The sequence below is a fragment of the Cervus canadensis genome, chromosome 1 (assembly GCF_019320065.1).
Source record: "Cervus canadensis isolate Bull #8, Minnesota chromosome 1, ASM1932006v1, whole genome shotgun sequence".
NCBI classification, from domain to species: Eukaryota; Metazoa; Chordata; class Mammalia; order Artiodactyla; family Cervidae; genus Cervus; species Cervus canadensis.
Window position 1 is genome coordinate 62,940,828 of NC_057386.1, and position 22,604 is coordinate 62,963,431.

The following is a 22,604-nucleotide window of genomic DNA, read 5'->3' on the forward strand; positions in this document are numbered from 1 at the left end:
GAAAAGCCAAATATTTGGCAAAAACACTGCTGAATCGTGAAACTGTACACCACGCTGCCAAGACTCAAAGAATACTCTTAGGTACAATTTGCTCAACCAACTAAATAAGAGGCAGCCATAAATTACAGATGAATATAAATGGTGGTGGACTTCAGGGTCAACTCCAAGCCTATTAAAACTTTAAACACTCTGGTGCCTGATAGCCTGAAAGGTTGAAAATAGTGCTTAGTGCTGCGGTGACCTGCCTAAAGAAGACTCTGTGTGTGTGCATGTGTGTTGTGTTGTGTGTGTGTGTGTGTGTGTGTGTGTATGAGAGACAGACAGATAGACAAAGTTCTACTGCTGGGCACCCATTCTACCCTGCTGGTCTTGCTTAGTACTCCAGAAAATAAAACAAAACGCCTGCGGAAACAACCACATGAGGCCAGTGGAAAATGAAGATGGCTCCAAGAGCAAAGGTGCCCATCGGGCTGTGGAAGTCACAGAGCTCTCACTGACTTTTAGCAACAAGAGGCTTACATCAGGGCCTTAAACACAGATCCATTAAGGAAAGGCCTGAGGGACAGCGAGCACGAATGTCATGCTAGGAGAGCTGCCCCCACGCTCCCACTCCAAGGAGATGAAGCTCCGGGCAGGGCCCAGAGATGCTGCTCGCGCGGCTGTGCGTCCCCTCAGACTCAGCGGCACATCTCCCTGTCTGGAGTGCGTCTGTCTGCCTCGGAACAGCAAGGGTGATCTGAACTCTTATCTGTGCTGTGCCCTGCAGTATACAGAAGGTGAGCACATACGCTGAAACTTTTAAAGATCCAACTCTTCTAAAATGTGGCATATCTTTTATTCTGAACTCAAAGTGTAATTTTTTACACTTTAGGGAACTCAAAGTGTAATTCATAAAATACTGCCTAAAATGTCTTGCCGTGGTGAAACGAAGGACCGTACTCAGCTGTCCTGAGACGAACATCTGTAGAAAGGAAAATGGTCAAGGAGTAAACAATGCAGACCATTGACTGCCTTTACAACGAGCTCCATCCACGTTTCAGCAACTTCCCCAAACACCTTCCTTTCACAAGTCTAGCCTAGGACTCTACAAAGTACATTCACCAGATTCTGTCTTCTCAAAGCTGATAACTAAAAAAACAAATAAAAGATACACAAGACTGACTGATAAACAAACAGTTCTGAATGCAGCACAAATGACATGTATTTAATCTCATGGCAAAAAAACACAGACCCGGGGGTTGGACAGACTCTCAACTGCACCACTTATAGTACTGATAACCTTCGGCAAGTTACCTAAATTCTGTGTCCCAGTTATCACATCTGCAGAACAGGAAAATTATAAAAATACTTACTGGAATTAGTCAGGGTTTAGTAGAACTAATAAGATGTGTATATATCCTATTTCTATATAGAAAGAGGTATTGAGGAGTTGACTCATGCAATTAGGGAAACTGGCAAGTCCACAGTCTGAAAGGTGGGCCGGCAGGCTAGGGACTCAACGGAGAGTAAACAGTAAACATTGCAGGTGACAGCTGAAGATCATCTGAAGGCAGAATTTCCTCTTGCTTGAGGGAGGTCAGACTTTTGTTCTAGTCAGGCCTTCAACTGATTAGATGAGGCCCGCCCACACTATAGAAGACAGTCTGTTTTACTCAAAGTTCACCAATTTAAATGTTAATCTCATCCAACAATACGCCCCACAAAAACCTTTGAAATGATGTCTCACCACATACCTGGACACCCTGGCCTGGCTAAATCGACACATAAAATTAACTATACACCACTTCAAAGGGTTTTGTGTGTTTAGTCACTCAATCACGTCTGATTCTTTGCAGCCCCATGGACTGTAGCCCACGAGGCTCCTCTGTCCATGGGGATTCTCCAGGCAAGAATACTGGAGTGGGTTGCCATGCTCTCCTCCAGGGGATCTTCCCAACCCAGGGATCAAACTCAGGTCTCCCACATTGCAGGCAGATTCTTTACCATCTGAGCCACCAGGGAAGCCTGCAAAGGATTTTGGCCAGAATTAAATCAGTTGGTTTATGTAAAATGCTTTGGACTGTGACAAGCACCTAAAAAGCATTAGGCATGTTAGCTATTGCTATTATTGTTACTATTATTATTATCATTCTCATTAGGTAAAGATTAAAGAGTGGCAAAATGAGCCACTGTGAGGATGGCTTTCCAGGAGAGAGACCCATTCTTCTCCCAAGCATTTGGGAAAGGCCTCGGAAAGAAACTGGAGGTTTCTGGAAGTGTGGGAATAGGGAAAGAGTGACTGGAAGGCCATGAGATGAGGTGTGGCTGGAAAAAATCTGACTGGGAGCACAGGGGGCTGAGTGGGAAGATAAGCGAAGTGGTGGCCTTTGGAATAGAAGGTAAAGCCCTCGGGCTTCCTTGCAGAGTCACTGAAGTTTCCCTAGGAGAGAATAAACAGAGGGAGGGGTGCTTAAAATAACTTTGCCAGGAAATTTAAAGAAAGGGCTGAGCAGGAGGTAAGCTCTTCCAGGAAGAAGAGCTTGCAACACTTCAAGTAATGAATGAGGAGCAGCCATTTTGTCCCTAAGAACCCCTAAGAACTACAGAAAGGTGGAGGACTGAAAATATGATAGGTTTTCCTGTTGAGGATATTGAAACCTGCCTGCAGGTAGATCCGGGTATGGGGGAAACTTGGTCCAGGGCAAGAGTGGCAGAAAATTCAGCAACTTCTTTTGACAAGTGTCATTTTTATTCAGTCTTTTCCCTAACTGTGCAGCTTATCTCTTACTTTTTACATAAGCTTACCCTTCTCAACTCACACCATTATTAAAATAAGACACTAATTTATTCTATTTAGTCAAAAGGCTCAAAACATAGCACTGAATGGTCGACAGTGATAAGTTATGTTATTACAGCCTAACTCAAGTAGACATCCATAATCCAAAAGAAAAAGAGAGGAAGAAAGTTAAGTTATGGGATCAGGGAACCAGTAAATCCTCCCGCATGGGAGGTTAAGAAGGGGGTTGGGGGCATTCAGAACCAGGAACTAAAAATGGGCTGATTATTCCAGACCATGGACATCACTTCAACCCCTTATTTCTGCAGCCTTTTGATTCCACTAAAGACATTTTCCCTTGTGAAAACAACAGACATTTCTTAGTGAAGAAATTAAATTATAAGTAAATTTTATAGTTAATTTTGTCTGAATACATCTTTTCCATCCATCTTCTTCTCTCAGCATCTTAGTGATGAATGCTGATGTGAGGAGCTCAGAGGTGCCTGCAAGAAGAGGACAGCAAATGAAAGCACCAGTGCCTGGCATCCCGGATGTCAGTGAGTCCACACAGCAGTGGTGACACCCTCTGGCCTCTGCCTACACTGCCCCTAAAGTTCTCCTGTGCCCCAAAGACAGAAACATAGATCCATGGAGCAAAACAGAAAGTTCAGAGATACATTCAGGTACCTGTGGACACCTTATCTTTGACAAAGGAGGCAAGAATATACAATGGGGAAAAGACAGTCTCTTTAACAAGTGCTGCTGGGAAAACTGGTCAACCACTTGTAAAAGAATGAATCTAGAACACTTTCTAACACCATACACAAAAATAAACTCAAAATGGATTAAAGGTCTAAATGTAAGACCAGAAACTATAAAACTCCTAGAGGAAAACATAGACAAAACACTCTCCGACATAAATCACAGCAGGATCCTCTATGACCCAGCTCCCAGAGTAATGGAAATAAAAGCAAAAATAAACAAATGAGATCTGATTAAACTTAAAAGCTTTTGCACAACAAAGGAAACTATAAGCAAGGTGAAATCTGTGGGAGAAGGCAAGGGTGGGATGATTTGAGAGAATAGCATTGAAACGTGTATATTACAATATGTGAAATAGATTTCCAGTCCAGGTTCCATGCATGAGACAGGGTGCTCAGCGCTGGCACGCTGGGATGGCCCAGAGGGATGGGATTGGGGGGGGGGGGAGGGTTCAGGATGGGGAACACAAGTACACCCATGGCTGATTCATGTGAATATATGACACAAACCACCACAATATTGTAAAGTAATTAGCCTCCAATTAAAATAAATAAATAAATTTTTTAAAAAGACAAAAAATAAAAGAAATATACACTCTTACCACATGTCCTTCTGTAGCTACTGGCACCTTTGTGTGTTGTTCTTCACAGCAGATTATCTCAACTTATACTGAGACCACTCTGTCTTCAATCTATTTCAATAAATATGATGCCCCAATAAATATGATTATCAAAACTATATAAAACAGCAATTTAACTACAATGCCTAAAAAATTCTGAAGAATTTTGCTACAGTATTCACTATACCTGATTTCAAGACTTACTATAAAACTATAAGAATCAAGACAGTGTGACATTGACCAAAAAGTCAACAGAGTCTGGTAACAGACTCATACATATATGATCAATCAATTTTCAACAAAGATGCAAAGGCAATTCAAGGTAGAAGACAATCTTTTCAACAAATAGTTTTTGAGTAACTGGATTGCATAAGCACAAAAACAAACATTTACCTATAACTACCATCACACACAAAAATTAAACCAATATGCATCACAGAACTAAATGTGACAGCAAAAGTAATAAAACTTGTAGAAGAAAACATAGAAGAAAATATTTGTGGCCTTTAGTTAGTGCAGTGAGTTGAATAGTGTGTCTCCAAAACTTATGTTCACCCAGAATCTCAGAATGTGACTTTATTTGGAAACACAGTCTTTGCAGCTATAATTAGCTGTGTTAGGGTTATTTTAGGGTGAGGTCATACTAGATTAAGATGAGCCCTGAATCCAAAGAACAGTGCTCTTCTAAGAAAAGACACGGACACACAGAAATGAGTGGAGGGGAAATCACCATGTGAAGACGAAGGTGAAGATGAAGAGATGCACCCATAACCCAAGCAACACCAGGCTTGCCAGCAGTAGCTAGGAGAGAGGCACAGCACAGATTTTCCCTTGGAGCATCCAAAAGGAACCAACTTCGCTGACATCTTGATTTGGGACTTCTGACCTCAGGAAGTGTAGAGAATAAATTCCTGTTGTTTTAAGCCACCAAAACAAACAAACAAAAAAATCTCATGTGCCCAAGGCTAGAAGGCTAGGAGGCAAAGCCATAGTGATAAAGGTAGTCACAACTTCTCTTTCCATCTTCCTGGGGGGAAAAAAAGAGACAGAGAGCAAGAGCAAGTTTACTCCTATTCAATATTTACTTATCATGCATTTCTTACTGAAAGATATGTAGGACCGAACCACAGATACCTCCAATGGGTTAGCTACTTTGAATCCATTAACTTGATAGGAAACAAGACCATTTTCTTAAAGAAACTTGATGTAAAGAGAATAGACTGTCTCCCCAAAATGGTTAAGTCATAAAGCATATGTAGGTGGTTTCCCTAACAGGTAGCAGAGAGGCATGTTCAATGGGCTTTCGTAGGTAAGATAAGGAGAAGGGGTGATATTGAAAGCCTTCAGAGCTGAGGAAAGATGTAAGTTTTCGGCTGGTTTCCAAGGATGGGTAGAATTTGAACTGGCACCTCAGCCTTGGTGGAGGAAAGGCAGTAACAGAGGACAGGATAACAACAGTGAGCATGGTGGAACATTCAGGTCCCACTAGGAGAGAAGTCTGAAATAGGAAACGAGAGGAAAGGTCACAGGGTCACACTGCATCAGCTTGCTCTCTGGGGAACCCCATACTTGCTTTCTTCCCTTGCCAAGATCTGAGTGCACCTGAATCACTGTGGCTGACTGAGAAGAACTGGCCCAATGTCCAGCATAGAATAGTCACGCAATAAGTGTTTGCTCCATGAATGGCCCACCTACTTTACGGACATCTATTTCTTCGGCTGCAGAGATCAATTCCACAGACATTCTGACTACGGACATGATGAAGGAGAGGGTCATGCCCCTGGAAGCATCTCACTTGCCTTGACTACCACACATCAGACATTTGGGTTGAGCATGGGAGATGACCAGATGTCAATTGTACTCAAGTTTTTGTAGCAGGTGATGATAAAGGAGTATGACTCTTTCAGACATTTTTCTTGAGGATTTTGGAAAAGCAGGAATTTGGGGAAACAATATGTTGAAAATAGTGAAAAACATGAAAAGGGAGAAACTTATAAAATATATATTTTAACACATTCTCCTTGCACTGGGGCCAACATCTCTTGTGAGACTAAGAAGGAGGTCTGATTTGATAGTGATAAAAATCACCATTAGCTTATTATTTTTGCAATGCTTTCTCCAAAAGCAGAATCAAGAAAAGTGTGACTATAAAATTATAAGGAAAACCATATCTGGAAAGGGAAGACTCAGAACTTAATAAAGCAGTCCAGCTTCAGAGAAATGCCCTAGTGTTACTTCTGTAGAAGCTTAGGAAACAGTACATCATTTTCCACATTCCCTTCCCACAGCCGTGAAGACCTGGGAAGCACAGCAAGATGGAGCCTCCGCCCTGGATCTCTAGAGATGGACAGACGCGGCATGCCCTCTGCCAACACACAGAAGACATAGCATGTATATGAAAAAGGAACTTGGGTTGGGTGAAGCCAATGAGAATTCTGGGTCTTTAATGCAGTAAAACCTACTTTGTCCTAAGACAAAAGTTTAGAATAAAAACTAGAAGATGGAGAGGAGGATTTTGTTGTTGTTTAGTCATTCAGTGGTGTCTGACTCTCTGTGACCCCATGGACCACAGCACACCAGGCTTCCCTGTCCTTCACTATCTTCCAGAGTTTGCTCAAACTCATAATCATTAAGTTGATGATGCATCCAACCATCTCATCCTCTGTTACCTCATTCTCCTCCAATACTCAATCTTTCACAGCATCAGGGTCTTTTTCAATGAGTCAGTTCTTCACCTCAGTTGGCCAAACTACTGGAGCTACTTCAGCATCAGTCCTTTCAATAAATGTTCAGGACTAATTTCCTTTAGTATTGACTGGCTTGATCTCCTTGTTGTCCAAGTGATTCTCAAGAGTCTTCGCCAGCACCACAGTTTAAAAGCATGGCACTCAGGCTTCTTTATGGTCCAATTCTCACACTGTACATGACTATTGGAAAAACTATAGCTTTGACAAGACTATTTTTGTCAGCAAAGTGACATCTTTGCTTTTTAATGCACTGTCTAGGTTTGTCATAGTTTTTCTTCCAAAGAGAAAGCATCTTTTAATTTCATGGCTGCAGTCACCACCATCCACAGCAATTTTGGAGCCCAGGAAAATAAATTCTGTCACTGTTTCCATTTCTCTCCCCATTTATTTGCCATGAAGTGATGGGGCCAGATGCCATGTTCTTAGCTTTTTGAACGTTGAGCTTTAAGCCAGGTTTTCCACTCTCTTTCACCTTCATCAAGAAACCCTTTAGTTCCTCTTCATTTTCTGCCATTAGGATGGCATCATCTGCATTTCTGAGGTTATTGGTATTTCTCCTGGCAATCTTAATCCAAGCTTGAGTTCATCCAGCCCAGCATTTTGCATTATGTACTCTTCATATAAGTTAAATTAGCAGGGTGACGATATACAGCCTTGATGTATTCCTTTCCCAATTTGGAATCAGTTTGTTGTTCCATGACTAGTTCTAACTGTTGCTTCTTGACCTGCATACAGGTTTTGCAGGAGGCAGGTAAGGTGGTCTGGTATCCCCAACTCTTGAAGAATTTTCCACAGTTTGTTGTGATCCACACAAATGCTTTAGCATAGTCAGTGAAGGAGAAGCAGATGTTTTTCTGGGACTTGCTTGCTTTTTTCTATGATCCAATGGATGTTGGCAATTTAATCTCTGGTTCCTCTACCTTTTCTAAATCCAGCTTGTACATCTGGAAGTTCTAGAATAACAATCTTCAAAATACATACTAAGCATTAAACTCTAACCTCCACAGTACATTATTTGTGAAGGAACCAAGGATTGTTTGTCACTATCTGGTCCATTTCCTTTCCTCCCAACACATACACCCATAATAGCCTTAAAATAAGTAAGGTATCAGATGAGTAGCCCTATGAAGAGTCATTATATTAAATAAATTGATCATGCACAAGATAAAAATGCTGTCTGCGTGGCTTCCATTAGCTGACCCTGGAGACAGACAATAACAATAACAAATACATTTAAGACTTCAGTTCAGTTCAGTCGCTCAGTCATGTCCAATTCTTTGTGTCCCCATGAATCGCAGCACGCCAGGCCTCCCTGTCCATCACCAACTCCCAGAGTCCACCCAAACCCATGTCCATCGAGTCAGTGATGCCATCCAGCCATCTCATCCTCTGTCGTCCCCTTCTCCTCCTGCCCCCAGTCCCTCCAACCATCAGGGTCTTTTCCAATGAGTCAATTCTTCGCATGAGGTGGCCAAAGTATTGGAGTTTCAGCTCCAGCATCAATCCTTCCAATGAACACCCAGGACTGATCTCCTTTAGGATGGACTGGCTGGATCTCCTTGCAGTCCAAGGGACTCTCAAGAGTCTTCTCCAACACCACAGTTCAAAAGCATCAATTTTTTGGCGCTCAGCTTTCTTCACAGTCCAATTCTCACATCCATACATGACCACTAGAAAAACCATAACCTTGACCAGACGGACCTTTGTTGGCAAAGTAATGTCTCTGCTTTTTAATATGCTGTCTAGGTTGGTCATAACTTTCCTTCCAAGGAGTAAGCATCTTTTAATTTCATGGCTGCAATCGCCATCTGCAGTGATTCAGGAGCCCAAAAAAATAAAGTCTGACACTGTTTCCACTGTTTCCCTATCTACTTCCCATGAAGTGATGGGACCAGATGCCATGATCTTAGTTTTCTGAAGGTTGAGCTTTAAGCCAACTTTTTCACTCTCCTCTTTCACTTTCACCAACAGGCTTTTGAGTTCCTCTTCAGGTGGTGTCATCTGCATATCTGAAGTTATTGATATTTCTCCCAGCAATCTTGATTCCAGCTTGTGCTTCTTCCAGCCCAGCATTTCTCATGATGTACTCTGCATATAAAACTTAATCTGTGTCAAGTACTTTTCCAAGAAGTTTACCTACATTATTCTGTCTAAAGCTCAGGACAACTCCATAATCCTGATTTTATGGATGAGGAAGCTGAAGTTCAGAAAGATTACATCACTTGTCCAAAGTCACATAGCTGATAAACAGTAGAGTTGAGATGAATCCAGAGTGTGGCCTCAAAGCTCACCTTCTTAAACCATATGCTATGATTGTCTCTTCACTCTTCCCAAGCCCAGCTGAGATTAGAGGGTTCTACTAAGGTCACAGAGTTGGCAGAGGGTCAACTGTAGTCTAGATTTTTTTCTTCCTTCTTCACTGCCCTGTCTCTCCCCAGTCTCTTCCCCTTGACTTCATCTCCTCCCCCTGCCGGTCCCCCAGGACTCCCTGTTAGAATCCTGGTTGCATTGTAGTCCCAGGAGGCTGCATTTCTAAGACGTTTTAAGACAGTAGCTTTCTCTACTAAAACATGGCAGGGGCACAGATACGCCGCTAACTGAACTTAAACTCCATCATCCTACCAACTGCCTGTGAGGTTCATTACTTGCTTTTGCTATTTGTGTGTTTTTATACATTTTTTAAGTTTTCCAAGTGATTCTGCTGGGCAGTCAGAATAGAAAACTCTACCCAAAGGGAAGTTAAAGATGATGAATAAAAGTTGGCCTGTTTGCACTTCCTGTGAAGAGACTGTTCCCACACCACCGACTGTGAAGGATCTGGCCTGCCTTCACTCTGGGCCAGGGTGGTTCTCCGCAGAGCCTCCCCTTTCCACTCTGCGGCCGCGGAGGCGCCGCAACGGGAGGAGTCGGGTCTGCGGCCGGTGCTCCAAGGGGTTCCTGGCGTCCTGCTGCAGTCCATGCGCCAGGGAAACACTGGGAACGCTGGTCTCAAAGAGAATTTTAAGGCTTAGGTAAAGCCTCAGAGAACCCCCCGCTTCTGCTCTTCCTTCTGAACAAGTCTTCGAGACCTCGCAGAAGGTGCTAGAAGCAGAGGAGAGACCCAGCTCAGCGGAAGCCAACTCCGAGCCCAAGCGGGAAGAGCTGCCACCAGGTTCGAAACGTTTATTTCCATGGCTAATCATGGCAGAAACAGAGGATGTGACCTGAAGGATTTGATATATCCTCTCTCTCAACTGTTTAGCCGTTTTTATTTCCTTTCAGATTCAGGGAACTTGGATGGGGGTTGAGGGAAGGTGCAAAAATAAAAATCTGGGTTTACAACAGAATCCCAGAGCCTCAGAAGGCAGTTTGTGGAGAGGAGCTGATACGACACTCACTCTGCACCCGCCATCCCTGCTGCTCAAGCCACGGCCTTGCCCGCACATCCGGGAGGGAAGACGGGAGATGGATCAGCCAAGATGGACGCCGTTCAGTGCGCCCCGCCCCACCCCCACTCCTCACCCGCCTCCCCAGCCCCGGGGGACCCGACAAAAGCAGCTTCTTGCTTTAGGAATCAAAGCAGAATTCCTGATCTGAGAAGGGTGGGTGGAGGCGAGTGAGAAAAACTAGGTAAAAAACCAACAGTTTTCTTCCCTTGCCTTCATATTTATGAACCAGCAGCTTGGGGATTCCCAACATACCTGTTACAACTTTTTTTTTCCCTCCCCCAAGTTAAGTAGAGCTGAGCCAAGTTTCCTCTCTTCTTTCCCTGGAGAAAACAAGGGGGAAAGGCCTGTGTCCTGTATTTTAAAACATCTGGTGAGGCCATCAGGAGGGGAAAAAAAAAAAAAACCTAAAGGCTATATATAATTTAACTTACCTTTTGGGATAGTTTTTATTACATTTACTCTCTTGGATATACACCAAAAAAGTTTGGCATTTCCCCCATTAGTTAATGGGTTCGGAATTTTATTAATCAATGTCTAAATGTTCATAAAATAACACCACCTTTTAAAAGCAGGGCAGGGACCATTTCCAAATGCTTCCAGTCAGAAGGATAATATTAAAATGCAGGTTAGATATGTGCTAAAACCAGTCTTTGGGGAGTGGGGCATAAGCTCTCAATTATCCCAACCACCTCCAGAGTCAGAGATCAAGGCCAGAAATGCCCCCCAGGCCAAGGAATGTACCCGAGGACTGGGCTGACAGGGCCCTCAGGCAGCCAAGCTGAACTCCTCACTCCTCTTCACCCAAGCCCCACTGGAAACCCACCTCTAGTCCAGCCCCAGCAGTGGCGCTTTAATCACTTGTCTCCAGGAAGTGAGCAGCCCTCTACATGCTGAAAAAGGTAAAAGTGTATCTTATATCTTCCTTTTTCTCAGAGTCACACATTTACTATGACTATTAATGAGAACAGGACCATGTTTCTGCTCACATTTAATAATTATCAAACACCCAGCACAGAGCTGGATATAAAATAGGTACTTAATACACAGTTAATGAATATCCAGCAACTTCACTCCTAGGTAAAACATCAAAGAGAAGTGAGTGCATTTGTTCAAATATCATGGATGCAAAGGCTGCTGGCAGATCTGTTCTTAACAGCCAAGATCTGAAAACAATCCATGTCTGTCAGTAGTAGAATGGATAAATAGAATGTGGGATATTTGTGCAATGGAATACCCCGAAATTTTAAAAAGAATAAGAAATCAAAGTTATTATTCTATTCAACAACACAATATTGAGCAAAAGAAGCTCCCTAAAATGTGTAATTACCTTTATTTTATAGTTCAAGAACAAACAGAATAAATGTGTGATGATGGAAGTCAGAAAAGTAGTTACTTCTGATGGGGGCAGGTACTGGTAGGTGGGTGACATTACAGGTAACTGTAGGCAGGTGCCAGGGGTATTGACTGGGAAGAGTTCAGAACTCCTTGAGGAGCTGGAAGTCCTGTCTTTAGTTTGAGGTGCAACAGATGCTAAATTGTCCCACACTGAGAATGACAACTAGTGAAGGAAAGCTGTGATTTAGCACTCTGCCTAAAAATTTGACCTAATTTGGATGTCCTATTAAAAAAGAAAAGCTCCAGGCAAGCAGTGACTTGTCCCTGGTCATCCCGAATCCTAGCACCCAGAACAGGGCCCATCAGAGTAAAAACGTTTGTGAATGAAGTCAAATGCTGGCCACGCTCCTCCCCTGATCCTCCTCGCCGTCATGGTCACTCACTATTCTCCTCACCCGAGAGAACCCACTGGGCCTGGAGGCCAGCTGCTCCCTGCAGTCCCAGTGTCCATAGGGCACACCTTAGATTTCCACCTCAGCCGGCTCTGTGGGCTAGCTTTTTCTCTTCCACATTCTCCCGCATACCCAGGCTCGACACCCCCGCCCCCTCAGGGACCAAAGCTCCTCTATAGCCAAGAGACCATCTCATGGGTGAATTTCCCCTTCCAGTTCCTACCACTATCATCCTAGTTCAAGCCTTGATGACCTCAAGAAATATCCCCCAGGAAGCTCCAAGCCATAATTCACCACCCCCCACCCCAGATCAGTCTTCTTTGTGCACAGTTTGAATCCTGGCACTCTCCTGTCCACAAACTTTCACAGGGTCTTCATTGTCTACCAGGTGAGACACCATACTCCTTGGCCTGGCACTCAAGATCCTCTGAACACAGGCCTCAAAATGCCTTTTTAATCTTTATATCCTATTATCCAGTTCCAGGAAAATATCTATTTCTGCTTTATTGACTATGCCAAAGCCTTCGACTGTGTGGATCACAATAAACTCGGGAAAATTCTTCAAGGGATGGGAATACCAGACCACCTGACCTGCCTCTTGAGAAACCTGAATGCAGGTCAGGAAGCAACAGTTAAAACTGGACATGGAACAACAGACTGGTTCCAAATAGGAAAAGGAGTACATCAAGGCTGTATATTGTCACCCTGCTTATTTAACTTATACACAGAGTAGTACATCATGAGAAACATTGGGCTGGAGAAAGCACAAGCTGAAATCAAGATTGCCGGGAGAAATATCAATAACCTCAGATATGCAGATGACACCACCCTTATGGCAGAGAGTGAAGAGGAACTAAAAAGCCTCTTGATGAAGGTGAAAGAGGAGAGTTAAAAAGTTGACTTAAAGCTCAACCTTCAGAAAACTAAGATAATGGCCTCTGGTCCCATTACCTCATGGGAAATAGATGGGGAGACAGTGAAAACAGTGTCAGACTTTATTTTTTGGGCTCCAAAATCACTGCAGTTGGTGATTGCAGCCATGAAATTAAAAGATGCTTACTCCTTGGAAGGAAAGTTATGACCAACCTAGACAGCATATTAAAAAGCAGAGACATTACTTTGCCAACAAAGGTCCGTCTGGTCAAGGCTATAGTTTTTCCAGTGGTCATGTATGGATGTGAGAGTTGGACTGTGAAGAAAGCTGGACGCCGAAGAATTGATGCTTTTGATCTGTGGTGTTGGAGAAGACTCTTGAGAGTCCCTTGGACTGCAAGGAGATCCAACCAGTCCATCCTAAAGGAAATCAGTCCTGGGTGTTCATTGGAAGGACTGATGCTGAAACTGAAACTCCAAAACTTTGGCCACCTCATGTGATGAGTTGACTCATTGGAAAAGACCCTGATGCTGGGAGGGATTGGGGGCAGGAGGAGAAGTGGATGACAGAGGATGAGATGGCTGGATGGCATCACCGACTCGATGGGCATGAGTTTGAGTAAACTCCGGGAGTTTGTGATGGACAGGGAGGCGTGGTGTGCTGTGATTCATGGGGTCCCAAAGAGTCAGACAGGACTGAGCAACTGAACTGAACTGAACTGATCCTTTCACAGGCACCTTTCCTTTAAGTCAAACTGAATGACTTGAAATCTCTAGCCAAATGTGGCAGTTTCCCACCCCCAGCACCTTTGCTTATAGCTTTCCCTCCCCAGGAATGCCTTCCTCGCTTCTCTTCACTTGGCACCCCCTGCATCGTGATCATCTCCACTTGAGATCTTCACCATCTTTCACAAATGCTTAACCTTCCTATTGCCTTTCAGCATGCATTCTGAATTCCCCAGCTGTTTATCCTTAATTCCTGCTCTCAATCGATTTTTTTTTTTCTATTTGTGTTATTCTTAAGGCTTACTATTTGGTATCTTATGGTAGCGTTTTAAGCTCAGTTAGGGAGGAAGACAGGTCTTCCTCCTCTTTCAACTCTCACAGTATCTTGTCCTCAGACCAGATTAAATGCATGTTGATAGAATAAATACATGAAGGGAATAAATCAGCTCTCAATTAGCTGCTATGTTTAATAATATTCAAAAAATTAATTTACACTTAGGGGTAAATAAATGCTCAAAGAATTATACACACAAAGATATTTTAACTGTAACTGGGAACAACCCATCAAATGAAAGAATGGTTATAATGACTGAACTTCATGCATGTAATACTGGAGCTTCCTGCTGCTGCTGCTGCTGCTAAGTCACTTCAGTCGTGTCTGACTCTGTGCGACCCCATAGATGGCAGCCCACCAGGCTCTCCTGTCCCCAGGATTCTCCAGGCAAGAACACTGGAGTGGGTTGCCATTTCCTTCTCCAGGAGCTTCGTGACACCACCTCAAATCAGATCAAGAATTTGTCTGCTTTGGATAAAATCAGCCTTAAAGACTGGCTAGGCCTGGATTGTTGCAAGGTTCCCAAGAGGCATTTATCTTCCTCGTAACCTGATACAACCTTACAGGACCACTCAGCTCAAAATAAAACAAGACTAACTGTTACCCTCTCTCTGCCATCTACTACAATGTGTAGTTTTAAGAAAATGGCTGACTTTTCCCAGGCTCGGTTTCCTTATCTGTCAGCTCTTGCTTTGCCACGGTCTTATGAGGAAGAGTGACCCAACACAGGCAAGTAGGAGGTGCCACTGTGTAGGCCTTAGTATCGCTGCTTCTGCTTGGGCCCTTGACTGCAGCAAGTGTGCTTGTGGTCCCAGCTGGCTCTTTGTGACTTTGGCAGGAAAAGGGATCCTGCCCCTTTCCATCCCCAGACACGGCAGGGGAATGTTCTAACCTTTCTCCAGTCCTTGTGGGAAGTTATACTAGGAGGCAATTTGAGGCAGACTCCCTAAATCTTATGAATTCCTCCACTTCTGAATTCACTAAGACCAGAGGAGCTTTTCCCAGGGACGAGAGAAACATTCCAGTCTGCTGACATAAAAATGCCCATGGGATATTCCAGGGGAAATCAGGGGGATCGTACAGGAAGGAAACTGATGAGATTACACAGCAGAGGTTTCACAAGAACACAAGGTCACAAGGTCAAACACTCAAAGTGAGAAAAGGAGAGAGTGCTTCTGCCAGTTCCTATAGATAATCACAGAGGCTTAGCACCAAGAGCAAACACACACATACACACTAAAGATACCAAAAACAAATGCGAAGTTTTCCCTTAGAAAAAACTTAAGTCCCCGGCAGAAAACTGGGAAGGGAATTGTGAGGAGCCGGGCTGTCCTGGCCAGTGTTCACTAGATACTCCATACATTGAAAGCTTCTGCTCACTCACCAGGCCAGGGCCCAGGCCGGCCTTCCGTGCTCTCCAGCTCTCCTGGGGGAGGACTCAGTCCTGCTGCCAGCTGGCAGCATGTCCGAACAGATTGGCAGGGCCCCACCCTGCTCTCAATGAATGCACGTGGTCCTCAGCCTCGCAGTGGATACCTGCTAGCCTGCTCTGCTGCCCCTTTCTGTCAAGTTAAGGTGGCCTTCCACCAACACAGGACAGAGCCCAACTCATGCGACTGGTCATCCCCTGAGGAGTGGAAAGAGGCCTCTGCTCCCCAACTCCCTGGACATACAGAGACTTTCTGTTCAAGGAGTCAAATGCAAATTTCTTGTGTGCTGAATTCTCTGTGCACATTTCTGTGGCTATGTGCTATGTCCAAAGCTGAGAGAAGTGGATAGAAATGAAAAGCCTGAAAAAAGTTAGCCACTGAACATGAACCTCAATATGTCCCAGGGAACACAGCCCAGAAAAAAAATTATTAATCAAATCTCAGTGGCAAACTGCCTGACCACAGTCATCTTGAATCTAAAGGAGCACCTACGGAATAACAGAGACACACCCTGTGGGTTTGCTCTCCAGAATCTTGTCACTGCCCGGCCGTGGGGAAGGGGGCCATCTGCACCATCTCCTCTGGAGCCCTTGACCATGATGGGCGAGAACTGATGGAAGAAGGCTTTAAAAGGAAGCCTGAGAAGTTGGGGAATCGACACTTGTCTCCCTTCCTTCCAGAGGAAGGCCCCTTCTCTACATTCTCCTCTTTGTCACATTCCCTCCCTCACCCCATTTTGAGTCAACTCTTCAAAATAATGGATTTCCTATTCGATAATTGTGCTTAATTCTTTCAGAAATCTTGGAGGGGGATCAGTTGCCACTTGACAAACAAGCATGTGTGCCTTGGGCAGGTTGGGTGGTACAGTAAGTAGCAACTGTTGCAGGACAGGGAGAAGTTTTGGAAGTCCTTCTGTAGAGAGTGGGAAATAGCAGCAAACAGCAGGCCTCTGAAGGCTCTAAGTGCCCGGCTGTGGTGCAGGTGACTCGTCTGGAGGGGTGCCCGTCTATCTACAGGGCTGTGTGGCTTTCTCCAGCTGTCAGCAGTCCAGTTACAAGCGTGGAAAAAACTGGTGTGAGCAAGTGCCGGCTGGAGAGCCTGAGCACGCTGAGGCAAAGAAGCTAGGGTCCCGGCAAGAGAAGGGTGGACTCCATGGGTAACATCCTGTCTGCAGAGGACGGAAGGGAAGGCTGAGGGCAGCTGAAGGGCAGAGAGAAAGGCCAGGTATAAAGAGACCGAGGGACATTTGGAAAGTCCCAACCTCAAGTGCGTCTTCCCTGAACAGAGTCCAGGGCAATCTCTTGAGCTCGTGGGTCAGCTCTCCGTGAGTCTAGAGCAGACACAGGGGACATCGGTTACACGCCCCATTCAGTGCCTCCTCTACCACCCACAGATTCCCCGCCTCACCTCATCCTCACAGGGGCTGAAGGGAGAGGTAGAAGAACAGGAGAGAGGGAAAGAAAGCGCCATGGAAGGCAGAGCCAGAAAAGATGGTGCCACGCAGCTTTTTTGTTCTTTTTTTGGTTCCCTTCCTTGATGGGTGACCACTGTGGACAGAGAGTGGGAGACACAGGAAATCTACCACCCTCAACTTGCTGCCAATCAGCCAGGGCTCGGACCACACAAAAGAGGCTCCTGGAGGCCATCGAGGGGGCAGACAGGCCAGCCTCGGCTGCCCCCGCTTCTCGGTGCCATCCCTCCTGCTGGGAAGAAGTGAAGAGGCGGTCTGTGCCCCTGCACCTTCTGCACTGAGGTGGTGGAGCTTCAGGAGGCGCTGCGGCATCAACACGCCCCACCCAGAGGTGCAGTGACGTGATGATGCAGTGACACAGGGTCAAATCAGGTTGCAGCCTTGTCGATCCTCTGCCTGATGTTCCTTCTGGAGATACAAGGAAGACAACAAGCACTCTTCATTTTTTTGTTCTTTGCTTTTTTTGCTTTCCTGTGTTCATTTTTGAAAACTGACACACAGCACATCTGTAGAAATCCTCTTAGTAAAACAAAAGTACAATTTGAATGCAACATGCCATTCCCTGAAGACACGGTCCTTAGCTTAGTCCTTCCCATATTTCTGCTTGGCCCACAGATCCTTGACACCTTTTCTGACCTGGATCAGCCATGTGATGAAAGGTGTAAAGAATTGTGCAGTTCTCAGTGAAATTTTGAGAACTTTTGAAAAGCAGTTTGATAATACTGTTTTATTTTGTTTTAACACTGTATTTTAATACTGTTTAAAGTGTTCACCTTATATAATCATCAGTTCCACCTCTAGGAATTCATTCCAGGGAAACATGCAAAGACTTATGTATCACAAAAAATAAAAGGGGGTTAAAAGCTGTATGATCATATTTTGGTGAAATGGAGGGCAGATCCTTAAAGTTTCTCTGTGGTGACCTTTCTTTTTTTATGCTTATTGCATTTTATGAGTGTTCCTTATGAACTGTATTATTTTTTAGTAGAAGGAAAACTCATGCTACTTACACATCATGCACACACAGGCTCTGCCGGCTTGGCCGTCTCCCCGACCATGGGAGGCAGGCTCCAGGGCTCCCTGTTTGACTGGAGCCAGTCCTGATCCTCCTACTGCTGACCCACGGCTCTCTCTCGGAAGCTAGTTGAAGGCCTGGAAGAGATGTGTGGAGGGGAGGATGGTGAGGAACTCAGCTCTCCAAGTTCTCCTATTACCAGGTGTGTCAATCAAACCAGATCTCCTGTTCCAGAACATTTTTGTTTGCAGAATCCAAAATACTGACTCTACGGGAAAAAGAGAAAGCCCTGAAAGGCTCTGCTGGCTCTAAGTGGGTTATTTCAATCCATGGCTTTACATTCTTGGTCAAAGTAGTTTAAATGTTCACTTCCTGTCGAGGAGAGTGAGCGTGTGCTCTGCAAACGGTGGCTGGTTGCTGATTGTCCCAGCAGCACCGGCACCACGACCTTGGCCGCTTGGTTCATCCTCCAGCCTCAGTGTCCTCTTGTAAAATCAGAGGCAGTATGTGTTCAGTGTTTCTCAGGATGTTCCGCATTTTGAGGAGCTCATAGCTCAAAGATGCAGGAAGGAGGGGGTCTGTGTGGGAGCAGCCGAGGAAGACGCCACACCCACAGCACTCTGGACCCCCACTCCCAGTGTAACCAGACCAACCGCTTTCATACAGGAAGGGTCAAAGTAAGAGTAAACCTGGAAAATAGAATTTTACAGTGACCAGTTTGAAAACCACCAAAAGATAGCTACCATGTACTTAGTGATACTTAGGACTTGCTGTACTTAGTGAGTATCAGCTCCAACTCCAGGTGATTTCTTAGTATTTTTCAGTTGAGGAAGGCATTGATCACCCAGACTCTTTTCCCACTTTTCAGTGTGATTTGTTTTTTTTTAATTTTTCCCCACAGACAAAGGCTGCCATCTTTAGGTACAGCTCCAGAAATGAGATTCAAATCTGCACCAGGCAAGGATGTTTTATGAACTCGTCCTCCCACAGAGAGAGTGGGAGACCTATCAGCCTGGCATGTCTGCAGGGCACCTGGCACTGAGTAGTCCTGCCCTGGGTAAGTTGCCCTGCGCAAGACTGATCGAAAGGGAAGTGGAGCTATTTGGGGTTCTTTGCTTGGGTTTTACTGGGCATTTTCTTTTTCTTTCCATATGAGCTTCCCTGGTGGCTCAGACCTGCAATACAGGAGATTGCTTTCAATCCCTGGGTCAGAAAGATCCCCTGGAGAAAGGAATGGCTACCCACTCCAGTATTCTTGCTTGGAGAATTCCATTGACAAAGAAGCCTGGTGGGCTACAGCCCATGGGGTCACAGAGAGTCAGACATGACTAAATGACTAACACTTTCACTTTTTTTCTTTCGACATGGGGAAATGGTTCATTGCCCCATTGTCCATGGTACCTGCTATTTTGCAATGCTGATGGGTCTGTGCGTACATGTGCGTACATGTGATGCCCTTTGGTGTGGATGCATATATGCTCAGTTGTTCAGTTGTGTATGACTCTTAGCGACACTTCAGACTGTAGTCCTCCAGGCTCCTCTGTCCATGGGATTTTTCCAGACAAGAATACTGGAGTGCATTGCCAGTTCCTCCTTCAGGGGATCTTCCCAACCCTGGGATCAAGCCTGCATCTCCTGCATCACTTGCACTGCAGGCAGATTCTTTACTGCTGAGCCATTGGGAAAGCCTTTGGTGGTGGATATCTGCACCTTAAAAGTACATTGAATGAGGATGAAATGGTGCCAAACTTCATTTCTCAAAATTAAAGCACCAAAGCAGGACTTTCAAAGCTATCTTATCCTTTGATTAAGCAAGCTTAAAAGTTGTAAACAGGATCAAAAATTCTCTTTTTTTTTTTCCCTGAAAATGAAAATGGTGGGGACAGGAAGAGAAGAGGAGGAGATGGGTCAGAAAGAAGAGTAAAAGATAAAGAAATTAATATTTGTTTATTTTAGAGCAAGCTTTTTAATCTCAAGTACTGGAGATTTCAGTTCTGGATGGGCTGGGGAATTCTTAGCTTGTTAAGTTTCCATCAAGTTGAAAAACAAAACCATTTATGGGAAGGGCTGCCTGGGACCTGGATTTGATTGCATTTTACTCTCATATCTTGAGCAGTGTTGGAGGAGACCACAAAGAGGATGAAAGTCATGTTGACAGAATCCAGAGCAACTTGGCCAAAAGAGCCCTCACCTTTCTTCTCTCTGCACCCCCAACATGCACACCAGATCATTCACGACTCAGGGTTTCATGCTGAGACTTCTCCACATCCATCCTGCCCAGGCAGGGGTAAAGCTCTGGGCAGCCCCTCTGAGAGCCATGTGTGGGCTGGGCTGGCCTCCCCAAACATGGCTCACAGAAATCTGACCCCCTACTTTAGAATGTAAGAAGATGAGGGAGTTTCCGGTAGCTCACAGAGATTTCACTTGGATTTAAATTAAGTTGGGTATTTCCCATATTTTGTTGTTCATGAAAAGCTGCATTTGTCTTATTATGAAACATCTTCATATCTATACAGAAGGGCTTTGAAGGTTGATACATTTTCCCAAGTATAGCACTGTTCATAGCAGTGCAGAGAAGAAAGACAGCATCTTCAGAGTAGGTTTGAGTTTGTGCTTTAGCAGATGCACTAGGAAGAACTCATCTCTGGATGCACAGTACCCCTGCACCTGCTGGGTGCTGGCAGTGATCATAAAGCTAACGTGGTGCATAACACCCTTTCCAGAAACATCTCTGAGCCCTTTTCCTGAAATAACTCATGAAATATTCGACACTCCTTGAGGGTGGTAGGCCGTATCACAATCCTCATTTTATGCAGGAGGTTGGGTCACACAGCTATGGGGTGGGGAACGAGATGGAACCTGGCGCTCTGGCACCAGAATGTAGGATTGAAACCACTGCATCCCATCAACTTATTTCAATAATGAATGAGACTGGCTCTGCCTTTGAAGGAGAGTACTACCAGGTGGAAGGAGGACATACTCCTGCTCATGTACAGCACGGGGTGACAGCGCTCGTGGCTCAGCAGAGAGGGATGCAAGGTCACGGTTCTGAGTGGAAGCATCTGCACTGCAGGAAGGCATGAAGACATAGCAAGTAGCAGAGCAGCTGTTTGGTTTTGGGAACTGAATAGAAAGTCAAATGTTTTACCTAAGTGCTGTATTTAATTCCTGCATTGTTTCATTGCAGTATTTACATCTCTAGACACAGTTGCATCAACGCTTGGCAAAACCAGGCTTTTTTATGAGTAAGCTTTCCAGAATGGTTGCTGCCCATCAGTGCCCAAACCGGGAGGCCCTCCCACATCCTGGTCTTTCCCTGACCACGGCCGTTGCTGTTCAATAGGGCCTCAGCAACATCACCATTCTGCTCTGGGAGGCAGCATATTGTGTGTGTTATACATCCTGTTGAAGAAATGTATAAACAATGAAGGGGAGCCGTTATCCAAATGCATCATTAGCAGGGATTATTTTATCTCAGTGCTACTTATTATTTATTTTTCCAACATTACTTTGCTGACAAAGGTCCGTTTAGTCAAAGCTATGGTTTTTACAGGAGGCATGTATGGATGTGAGAGTTGGACCATAAAGAAAACTGAGCACCAAAGAATAGATGCTTTTGAACTGTGGTGTTGGATAAGAATCTTGAGAGTCCCTTGGACCGCAAGGAAATCAAACCAGTCAATTCTAAAGGAAATCAGTCCTGAATATTCATTGGCAGGACTGATGCTGAAGCTGAAGGTCCAATACTTTGGCCACCTGATGCAAAGAACTGACTCCTTGGAAAAGATCCTGATGCTGGGAAAGACTGAAGGCAGGAGGAGAAGGGGACAACAAAGGATGACATGCTTGTATGACATCACTGACTCAATGGACACGAGTTTGAGCAAACTCTGGGAGATAATGAAGGACAGGGAAGCCTGGTGTTCTGCAGTCCATGGGGTCACAAAGAGTCGGACACGACTGAGTGACTAAACAACTTATTGTCACTTTGCCAGAATGGGACACTGGGCAAGGGTGATTTAGATTGGAGAACTTCTGAGCTGAAGGGGACACTAGTGTGAGCGAGTTAGTGAGGAAGACTGGGTTGGAAAGTCTGAAGAGGGGCTGGGGCAGGGGGACCTAAGAGCAGGGGCATCCTGCTCTATGCACTTGAGAGCCACGGGGTTGGGCCCTGCAAGGAGGCAACTAGAGCAAAAAAAAGAGTGGGTAGGCCACCCTGGAAATACTCTGCTTTCTTCTGTTGGGGATACTTGTTGAAAAGTGTCATGTTGAAAGAGTGGATTATTTTCATCTCTTGGTATCCATGGAGGATTGGTTCCAGGAACTTCTCAGATACCAAAATCCACAGATGTTCAGGTCTCATATATAAAATGGACTAGTACTTGCATGTAACCTATGCGCATCCTCCCTTATACTTTAAATCATCTCTAGATTACCTATAATGCCTACTTATCATTAGTGTTATTACTTATAATACTATGTAAATGCTATGTAAATAGCTGCCCAAATTCAAGTTTTACCTTTTGGAACTTTATAGAATTTTTTTCTCCAAATGGTTTCAATCCCAGATTGCTTGAATCCATGGATGGATAATCCATGGATATGGAGGGCTGTCTGCTTATATACACAAGATTTTCTTCACATGAGGAGGTCAAGA

At 44.6% G+C, this 22,604-nt stretch overlaps 1 protein-coding gene and 1 long non-coding RNA gene across 5 annotated transcripts in view; both read right to left on the bottom strand.

The window, feature by feature from the left end:
- Positions 1–1,892: 1,892 nt before the first annotated feature.
- LOC122451353 lies at positions 1,893–6,740 on the bottom strand. Its single transcript, XR_006272383.1, has 3 exons — positions 4,867–6,740; positions 4,119–4,208; positions 1,893–3,258 (listed from the first exon to the last, which is right to left on the bottom strand). It is a non-coding gene; the product is annotated as an uncharacterized LOC122451353 (long non-coding RNA).
- Positions 6,741–13,597: 6,857 nt separating this feature from the next.
- Positions 13,598–22,604, bottom strand: part of LOC122451399 — a 245,581-nt gene continuing 236,574 nt past the window's right edge. For all 4 annotated transcript variants that reach the window (XR_006272411.1, XR_006272405.1, XR_006272410.1 and 1 more), the window contains 2 exons: positions 17,943–18,084; positions 13,598–17,340 (listed from right to left, as the gene is read on the bottom strand). Coding sequence is in view for 1 of the 4 variants with exons in the window: in XM_043484218.1 (XP_043340153.1) it covers positions 17,301–17,340; positions 17,943–18,084 (182 nt within the window). In the remaining 3 variants the exon portion in view is untranslated. The remainder of the gene's footprint in view (positions 17,341–17,942; positions 18,085–22,604) is intronic.